General features: G+C 45.8%; 2 protein-coding genes across 5 annotated transcripts; both read right to left on the reverse strand.

Annotated features, from left to right (window-relative positions):
• Positions 1-22: 22 nt before the first annotated feature.
• Positions 23-3,760, reverse strand: zbtb8a (zinc finger and BTB domain containing 8A). Of its 2 annotated transcripts, none has more exons than XM_030718239.1 (4): positions 3,600-3,760; positions 1,526-2,388; positions 1,250-1,419; positions 23-1,100 (listed from the first exon to the last, which is right to left on the reverse strand). In XM_030718239.1, the coding sequence occupies exons 1-4, from the start codon at positions 3,662-3,664 to the stop codon at positions 783-785; spliced, it is 1,416 nt and encodes a 471-aa protein (XP_030574099.1). In that variant the 5' UTR covers positions 3,665-3,760; the 3' UTR covers positions 23-782. The 2 variants fall into 2 exon arrangements, with proteins under 2 accessions (XP_030574099.1, XP_030574098.1); XM_030718238.1 differs by having other exon boundaries at positions 1,514-2,388.
• A 302-nt stretch (positions 3,761-4,062) lies between these two features.
• Positions 4,063-7,551, reverse strand: gale (UDP-galactose-4-epimerase). 3 transcript variants are annotated; one of them, XM_030719055.1, is made up of 11 exons: positions 7,387-7,551; positions 6,677-6,820; positions 6,430-6,545; positions 6,016-6,090; positions 5,476-5,520; positions 5,277-5,390; positions 5,095-5,161; positions 4,891-4,976; positions 4,732-4,809; positions 4,508-4,622; positions 4,063-4,378 (listed from the first exon to the last, which is right to left on the reverse strand). In XM_030719055.1, exons 2-11 carry the CDS (start codon positions 6,795-6,797, stop codon positions 4,317-4,319), a joined length of 879 nt encoding a protein of 292 aa, XP_030574915.1. In that variant the 5' UTR covers positions 6,798-6,820; positions 7,387-7,551; the 3' UTR covers positions 4,063-4,316. The 3 variants fall into 3 exon arrangements, with proteins under 3 accessions (XP_030574915.1, XP_030574914.1, XP_030574913.1); XM_030719054.1 differs by having other exon boundaries at positions 4,064-4,378; positions 4,503-4,622; positions 5,476-5,652; positions 5,977-6,090; XM_030719053.1 differs by having other exon boundaries at positions 4,068-4,378; positions 5,476-5,652; positions 5,977-6,090; positions 7,387-7,550.
• Positions 7,552-9,854: the final 2,303 nt, after the last annotated feature.

The following is a 9,854-nucleotide window of genomic DNA, read 5'->3' on the forward strand; positions in this document are numbered from 1 at the left end:
AAAATATCTTTAATGTGTCAAAAAGTAAAAAACAAACAAACAAATAAATTATGAAGGTGTTTGTATCATACTGCATATCTTAAAACATTTTTTAAAACTCCGATCACGAGCCTCCCTTCAGGTCATCATTCTGTTCTTCACCGTTTTGGTCAGCAGAAAGCATCAAGAAGGGACGAAGCTGTGGAGTTTTTTCATGCGCATGAAAGAAAAAACTTATTGAAAGGATATTATATTATATCATAATTAAAGCAAAGCAAACACAGAATATGCATGCTTCAGATATGGCGTATCTTCTTGAAGCTTAACAGAAAACTTCCCATTTTTTCACAAAGATCAACAAACTCATTAAAAAAAAAGACTAAACTAATACACAATATATCATAAATGTGTGTTTTTTATTACAGGAGTGAATCCAATATTTTATGCATAAACTCTCTTGCATGGCTTTAAAGTACCCCTGTTGTGCTTTTTGGGGGTTTTTCTCCTGTTCTTTGTTGCGTCCACCCCCACAAAAACACATTTTTAGTGCAGGCTGTTCTTCTGTCACTTATCTACGTCACCATTTAGCAGCTACACCCAGATGCAGCTAGCTGCCTCGAAATCTGCCACCATTTCCCGCTACATCATTTTGTGCCAACTCTAACTATAAAATATGTCAGCAAACCAACTGCGAGGCTCCAAGAATGAAAATGACTGAAAATATTGTAGCACACCAGGGGCACCTTAAACACACAATTCAAATTTGGGTACATCTCTGAACACACGCGCACTTTGGTCCAGTTTCACTGCAGCTCCTCATCGCTGTCGTCCACTTGCTGGATGATGAGGTCGGCCCCCGAGTCTTCGGCCAGGTCATCGTCATCGGTCACCATCCAGCTCCTCTTTGCATCCCCCTCCTCCTCACCGTCCACGCCTAGTAACAGGGCCGGCTCCTCGTTATGCCCCTCCAGGCTGTTCATGGGGATGTCGTCACAGCCCACTTCCTGGATGCACGCCGTGCACATGCGGTAGCGTCTCGTGCCTTCACACACCACATGCCCGGTCTCCTCTGTCACATGACACTTACACTTCCTGCACACCAGCTTCCTGGCTTGATGGATCTGGGAGATTGGAAAAAAATGTAAAGATCAGATAAAGAGTTATTAAATATTAATGTGAGTTTGTTTAGCAGCTTGTTTCCCTGGAGCTGTATGCGTACACAGCTACAGAAGAAACCATACATTTACCACCTGCTTGTGATTACACCTACAGTCTCAAAATGGCTGCGGAGATGCTCCAGGCGAGTAAAGCGCTTATTGCAGGCCTGGCATGGATACGGCCTCTCCCCAGTGTGACAGCGCAGGTGACGCTTCAGGTCTGCCTTCCTCTTCACCGTGTGCGTACAAAAGGGGCATTTGAAGCGCATGGTAGGATTTGAATCTGCAAAGAGGAACAGAGAAAATGTGACTTCTTCTGTCCTCTCTGTCCAGGCGTTACAGCCATCATGAAGTGTATCATTTATTTTCTCACTTACAGCTGCACACACCTTTATTAAAGTGTCCAATAACACCCACAATCGGTGGTAGAGTGGCGTAAAGCTCCTCTGCCTTTTCAGCCTTTCGCGTCCTTGCCTCCTGAATGTCCAAGTCTTCATGCTGGTTGGACCGAGTGCTGTTGGCTGCTCGCCTCTTTGTACTCCCTTTTCCACGCCGACGCTCTGATCCAGGCAAGGTGTACAAAGGGTCCTGAGGGTCCTGGAGGTCCTCTGCTTCTGCACTGAGCTCATTAGCAGGGCTACTTGGATTAGTCTTCAGGGCTGAGGCTGAAGGATCCTGGTCCGAGTCCTTCCCCATGAAGCTAGACTGTGATCTGGAGTTGTCCCGAGTCCAGAGCGCAGGCGGAGGGCTGACAGAGCAGGGCCCCTGATGCTGCTCTGTGGAGTCTTCTCCTGCTCCACTGGTAAAGCTGCAGGTCTCAGACAAGCTGAGACAGCGATCGCTGTCCTCGTCTTTCACGCTGATGTCCAAGGAGGACTTGATGAAGTTCTTGCAGTAGCTGATGACATTGTTCATCTGCAAATAGCTGGCTGCAGACATGACTTCAATCACATTGTGACTGGAGAGGTCCAGCTGGCCGGAGTAGATGAAATCCAGGATGACGGTGAAGGTCTCTGGGCTGAAGACGTCGAAGGTGGCATTGACAGAGTCATCGGGCCCCTGGGACAGCAGCATGCGGAAGTAGCCGCTGCTGGCGAACAAAACATTGCGGTGGGCCCTGAAGAGCTGGCCCTCCACCAACACACTGCAGTCACAGAAAAGCTCCTGGCGGCGCTGCTGGTTGAGCTGCTTCAGCAGGTTGCTTTGGTGAGCCACTGTGATGTCAGCCGTGTTGAACCATCTCTGAGGCTGCCTGCAGGACACAACATGACAGCTCGCTCACTGGCTTTGTATGCAGGACACACTCACATGAAAATAAGAAATCACAGAAGTCCTGCAGACCGAGCCGACATTCATTACTGAACTTCTTCACAATCCCAAATTAACAAGATAAATAAAAGAAGGGAAAAACAGGATCCTGGATTTTAAATCATGGGACAAATAGTCTGCTAACAGCCTCAGATGGTAATCATGCTACACTCATCTCAACATAACAAGCGCAGCATATAACCCCATGCTTGTAGCTGTCAATTATTGCATCTCTGTCTTTACGCAAGCTCAGCAGAGGGCCCGCCCACCTGACTTTTTTCTGCATTTTGATTTGTTGATGGATCCCTCAAGCAAAAATCTTCTTCTAACGGGTTACACCCGACTCAAGTCAGTCAGAGAGCATCGGGTGACAAAACCTTTTAATCATTTCTGAGGGCTTAAGCGCCCAGAAATCCCCGATGAAATAAACGCATCAGACTTGTGGGAAGAGAAAATAAAATACTGCAACCGGACATGCAAAGAAAGAAAGAAAGAAAGAAAGAACAGATCTACAACAGCTTCAGTTGCAGAACAGTTCTTATTTCATGGTAACCTATTTATCCGTCTTCGTGCAGGCTCTGGATGGCACGCATTCGTTTATTATTATCTAAGCGAGGCTGTGTGACAGGCTCCGCAGCGCCCGAGACCCCACGGTGCAACGCCCGCCCGCGAGACTCCACGGTGCGTTTCATGGCACACGAAATCAAGTCTAAAATCTCCACCGAGCTATTGCGCGTAAAATCACACATCATTCGACCTACAAAACGACACGAGAGTGCTGCAGTCCTGCGAGAGAAAAGCGGGCAGCGGCGCACCAGAGCAGCCCAGTCTGTCCTGGAGCGACGCCCACTTCAGGCTTCAGCCAGCACACAATAGAAAAACAGACACAAACCTCCGGCAACTGAGCATGCTGCGAGCGGAGAAATCTATCTGTTCGCATTGTGTAACAGTCTGGGGTAATGACGCGCTAACACGCCCGTTTTCATCCTCAAGACCACCCCCGCTTCTCGCCGGAGGTCCGGAGCGCAGCAGCGAGCAGCGGGGAGAATTTGACTGCTGCCCAAACCGAGCGACTGTTTCCCAGGCGCGAGGTGTCGGCAGGACCCGCTTACGCCCCACGCCTTGATACCCCTGACAAAATCCATCGATACTCACTGGTGGCTCGATTCACCCGGCGCCCTATAGAGTCTGCTCGCCCCCAAGTCCGCCACCATATCCATGTTTAATTTCTGTTTGCCTTTTGCCCCCCTCCGCTCGTTTCTTTGCTCGACCAGGGTCCACAGTCAGGCACTTCCTGCTCAGCCCTAAAGACCGAAACCCGGTTAGACCGACTGGAGCACTGTGCTGACGTGGGTGTTTATTAACTGGGTGCCCGAGGGTTCAAGAAGCCATTTAAAGTCCCAGTGCCCCGTTTAAATGCCCCGTATGAACGCACCGAACAGGCTCCCTCGCTGCAAACGGAGCATCGTATTTCTGCGGGGATTCATGAGGCTCCTCTAACCTACCGCAGGTAGAGGTCTTAAATCTGCCCCGGCCTTACTAACACACGAAAAGCACAGCAGCCAATTTCACGATCATTACAAACAATGAAGGCGAAGTGCATGTTTCAGCTTTTCAGTAAGAAAATTAATTTATTATTTCATTGTTGGGGCTCACATAGCCATACATTTATAGAGAAAATGTTATTATCTGAGCAAAGAGTAAACAGACATTTAGACAATTCTTAAAATCACCTGAATCATTATTTGAACAAATAGAAAATTAGACTCAGTAAAACATAAAAAAATGCAGCTTCTCTTGAGGTCACTGCAAAAATGAGGAAGCTGATGGTTGGCTTTGGTGATTTTAAAGCAGCAGTCGGCTCGGGTTGCATCAGGAAACTCCGTTGGAAAATCCGGTGGGGTTCATGGTCTGCCAGCGCCAGAGGTCCTCACCTACATGGAGCAAAGAAATGACATCAAGAGATCACTGGGTGTGTGTGGGTGTGTATTACAACACTTCTGTTTGAATGTAGAAACGTTTGTGGAGAAGGAGATCAGATTTTCCAGCGTGGCTTTCCTTACACATTCTTTCCAGGTCAAATTCAGCCTTCCAGCCCAGCTCCTTCTCAGCTAGACGAGGGTCAGCGTAGCAGGATGCTACGTCTCCTCCTCTGCGAGGGGCAATCTTATACGTGATCTATACAGAACAGGCACCGTGTCAATTGCACTGACGAATAAGTGGATCAGAGGGTATTTTCACACATTACAAAGCCTGATTCCCGTCTCCAAACCCACCGACGGCTCACCTCTTTTCCTGAAGCTTTCTCCATGGCTTTCACCATCTCCAGCACAGAGTAGCCTTTTCCTGTCCCGAGGTTGTAAGCCTGCAGGCACACATGATAATAAATACCTGAAGCATCTCAGCGAGAATGGTTGCAGTGGAAACTTGTTCTTAGCTGTTATACCTTGCACCCACAGTTCTCCTTCAGCTTCTTCAGAGCAGCTATGTGTCCCTTTGCCAGATCCACAACATGAATATAATCCCTCACACCTAGAAACAGAGAGAAATCCCACCTGAATGATTCTGAATATCTGGCTGTTATCCAGAGCGCTCTATTGAAGCTGCTTCAAACCACAAATCGGTGAAGTTTAAGACTCGTCTTCGTTACCTGTGCCATCGATCGTGTCATAGTCATTTCCATATATGCTGAGACACGGTCTTCTCCCAACAGCGACCTAAATTAAGCAATGCAAACAAATCAGAATCATCTCATTCATAGAAATAGATGAAACAGTGAACAACAATCCCTCTGATGCACTCAGCATGGTGTCTGGCAGAGACTCTAGATACCTGAGCAACATACGGCAGCAGGTTGTTAGGGATACCCTGAGGATCCTCTCCTATCTGACCGGAGGAATGAGCGCCGATTGGGTTGAAGTAACGCAGCAGCATTGCATTCCAGTCCTGCCCGCATAGAAGGAATAATGAGACACTTTGTGATGTGCAAGTGTGCGCGCCTGTGAATGTGCTTCAATCTTCAGATTAGCACCTTCTCAGCTTTACAGTGGTCCTTGATCATCTCCTCGATGAAGTACTTGGTCTTGCCGTATGGGTTAGTGCAGCCCCCCACGGGGTGCTGCTCATCTATGGGGAGGTGTTGGGGGTCTCCATATACTGTGGCCGAGCTGCTGAAGACCAGATTGCGCACTCTGTGAGCCTGCATCACCTGGGACACATGCAGATGCACACAAACACGGCACACACACACACACACACACACACACACATACAGTCAGCGGCCAGCGAGTCAGCAGTCCACAATGCGCACACATTCAGCTCAGGGGTGAGGAGGAAACGGCAGATTCTGGCAGTCACGGTGAGCTCCACACACATTTCAGAGGGATGCAGTGTTAGAATTCATCAGCTCATTTTCAAATCAGCACTCAGCAAACACGGATTAGAGATTATTGATGAGTTCAGAGCAAAGAGAGAAAGTGCAGATTTAACGGAGGACAGACGTCTGAGATCAGATCACCAAAGAGCCACTGACCTCAAGCAGGTTGATGAAGCCGGTGAGGTTCACTTTGTAGTAGCGTAACGGCTGCTCCACCGACTCGCCCACAGCCTTCAGACCCGCAAAGTGTATCACAGCACTGAAGGAATGCTGCAACACACACACACAGGAGTGCATGTGTGACAGATACGGGCAACACAAAGATTTCAGATTAAAAACAAGCAAACACTACATAATAACTGCTTCATAAGGATTTATGAGGCCAACAGGAACATTTTTAAGAAAAAAAAAAGATATAAAAGCTAAAAGTTGCTGCATTTATTTGATCGCCCTGATCGTTTTACCTGTGCAACAATAAAGCAGAATTTGGGCTGCAAATAACAATTATTTCAGCTAAATATTTATTGACGTTACTAAAAAAACAAACAAACAAACAAAAAACACCTTATAACAGTTACAGGAAGAATAAAACTGTAACAACTTTCTGACCTTTTTGAACAGTTTCTCCAGTCCGGGCCGGTCCAGGAGGTCCAGGTCATGAAACTCAATTCTGGTGTTTAGAAACTTTTCTATTCTGCGTATGCTCTCTGGCAAATCTCCCTCTCCTTAACACAACACACACACACACACACACACACACACACACACACACACACACACACACACAGAAAATTAAAGTGTCAAACTGAGAATTTTCTTCATAAATGTCTTTGTTGGTGTGTGTAGCAGAGCCTACCTCGCACAGCGTTACTGAAGTTATCTACCACGACTGGCTGGTAGCCTGATTCAATGAGCTCCACCACACAGTGACTCCCAATGTAGCCCCCTCCACCTGTGACCAGCACCTTCTCTGCCATTCTTTGAGCCTGACAGATAAAACCTACAATCAAAGACAGTCAGTCAGACCTCCACTCGAAATCCTCTCCCAGCCTGAGTCCTGCAGCAAAAAGATGTGACCTTTGCTGGAGGAGCAGAATATCTGAACACACCTGAATGTCTACGTATCTGTGACACACCTGAACTGTCCCACGTCAGCAGGTTTAAATCTAACCCGTCCGACCACAGGAAACAAAGTGTCTGAAGAGTAATACGTCAGTCACTAACACCCACTTCTTTTCATAGATTCTACAACTTCCTTGTGCTTTGTGCAATGACATTTTATGACTCAACCTTAAGACCTTAAGAGTTTTTTCCAAGGCAGTAATCATGTACCTGCAGGTCTCCACAGATTAAACTTAATTCAAATTGATGAATTATTGGATGCATGAAACTTTAGAAGCTTTTTTTCTATGTATGTGATTAAAAAAATATGTAAACACTGCTTCTTCAGGCTAAAAACCCAAATCCTGAAGTCTTACTCAAGAGCAAAGACACAATTTCATTACCAAACTGCTAAAATGAGAGCGCAGCTTCCAGTTTCATTTGGGTTTTCTGTAAAATACTCACTGAATTTCCCTCTGAAAGCGTAAACGGTCGTTTCCGGTGGAGACTCCTGAGAAATGCGGTCGGATACAGAAGCAGGAAAAATGACTGATGAAGGTTTCTCGTCAGTTCATTCAGTAAAGTCTTCTCTTCCCTGTACACATTTCTTTACTTCCTATAAAACGCGGAGCGACGTCAAGGGAAGATTAACAGGCAACTTCCTGCACGCCTGCTTTCAAAATAAAAGCACACAACTTATAATCGTCCCAAAGCTCAACTTTACATTCATCAGTAAGCGAAACCAGCGTATGTAAAACCATACAGGAAAACTGTAACTGATGGACTTATGTTTAACTACCTGACTTCTTTACATCCTTTAGTTTAGAGTCCAACATAGATGTTTTTCTTCACTCTTTAAATTCTGTTCATGTTACACTGAAAATTATTTTTACACTGATGTTAATTAGATGCTTTATTATCAGTAGTTGCATCCATCCATTTTCTTTATCTCATTTAATTCAGGGTCGCAGAGGTTCTGGAGTCTGTCCCAGCTGTCATAGGGTGAGAGGCAGAGTGCACAGGCCGCCTGTGGCATTCACACCTAGGGTCAGTTTAGAATCACTAGTTAAACTAACCCCATGCATGTCTTTGGACTGTGAGAGCAGAACACGCACAGAGAAAGGGCCCGGGCTGGATTCAAACCCAGTACCTCCTTACTGTGGACAAACATTGCTAACCACTGGACCACCATGCCACCCTTTATTATTATTATTATTTTTTTTTCTTTATTAATTTTGTGGTTCTGGGAGACAGGAGAAAAGGTGGAGTTTGGTTTAAATACCCGGGACCTCCCACCCAAAGCAACAGATGGTGCACAAGAGTGTGTGGAGACAAGTGACAGAGGAGACACTTTGTGACAGAAGGACAGCAGCAAGAGTGAAAAGGAAGGTTTACAACATGGCAGTGAGACCTGCTATGATGTCTGTTTGGAGATGGAGGCACTGACAGAAAGGCAGAGCTGATTTTCATTGGGAGACATCAGAAATGAGCACATCAGAGGGACAGCTCAGAGTGAGCAGTTTGGAGTTAGAGAGGCCAGGCTGAGATGGTTTGGACATGTCCAGAGGAGGGACAGTGGATATACTGGACAAAGGAACAGGAGGAAAAGAGGAAGACTACAGAGAAGATTCCTGGATGTAGTGAAGGAGGAGATGCAGAGGGTTGTCGTGACAGAGGAGGATGAAGGGATGCAGTGAGATGTAAGCGACTCCTTGATGAGGAACTAAAAGAACAATGAGCAGTTCATTAGCTCTGTGTTTGGTCCCGTGTGCTTTGTTATAATTGTACAGGTTATTGGGAACATGCTGCATTTTGACGTTTTCACTGAGCATATAAATACTTTTTAAAATTATTTCTTACTCTGAAGCATTAAACGGATTTAAATGACACACTTACGTTAACTTCACGCATCTCTAACCCCATTGCCGTGTACGCGAGCGACGTGACGTGGAAGCAGGCCACGCCCCCGTGCCGTTCACACAGGGAAGTGTTTGTGCCGATCCTCCACCTCTGTGCACGCTCTGAGCTGCACCAGATGGCAAAGCGAAAAGTGCCACGTTACCTAAAAAAGACAGTGAAGTCTCAGTGGCAGTGCGGCTTCGTAGGACTACAACAAATACAGAAAGCTTTCTCAAAGAAAACTGAAATAAAAAGAGGTTTATAGCGTTTACATGTCATATTAAACAGTCTGTTTATCCATGTAATCATTCACAGGCTATAAGGAAAAAAATTAATACGTGGTTGAATAAATTATTGCCCTCCACCCTTCAAAATAGGCCAAAGAAACTCAGCTAAGCTGCACAGCACATCTCAGTGAACACGTTGAAAAGGTGTTTTAGGAAGCTGAAATAAAGTATATTAAGACACAAACTGTAATAATATTTAAAATCCAAACATGATATAGCTGGAACAATATTTAGATCAATAAATAATGATGGAAATCAAGAAAAACAGGCACATGCTGTTGATAAATGACATCATGTTTAGTGACGTTCTTTCTAAAATGATTCTCTCTGTTCACTCAACCTCCCCAACACTGAACAGAAACCTGCACACGGAGCAGGACTCTTTTATCTCGTGGACCGTTTCTGATCCCAGTGGCCGGTTCAGTGTCGCTGGTACACGATGAAAGGCAGCAGAATAGTGAGTGAAGCAAGAAAAAAAAAAAAGAAAGAAAGAGATACCTGAGAGATGAAGCTTGCTCGCTTCATTCCCTATAAATTCCATCTCTTTGTTAAAAAGGACTTGGAGCTGATGAAGAAATCTCAAGGGGCTGGTGGTGGGGGCGGTGGTGAGCATGGCAATATAATTCAGCAATGTTCAATGGTAATAACAACAAAAGCTAATCCAACCATTCAGCAGAGGACAGAGCAGAGGAGCCAGAAGGAAACATTTAAAACTCAGCGGAGGGACAACGTGTTACTGTTTGGCTG

This window comes from Archocentrus centrarchus, chromosome 22 (assembly GCF_007364275.1).
Source record: "Archocentrus centrarchus isolate MPI-CPG fArcCen1 chromosome 22, fArcCen1, whole genome shotgun sequence".
NCBI lineage: Eukaryota > Metazoa > Chordata > Actinopteri > Cichliformes > Cichlidae > Archocentrus > Archocentrus centrarchus.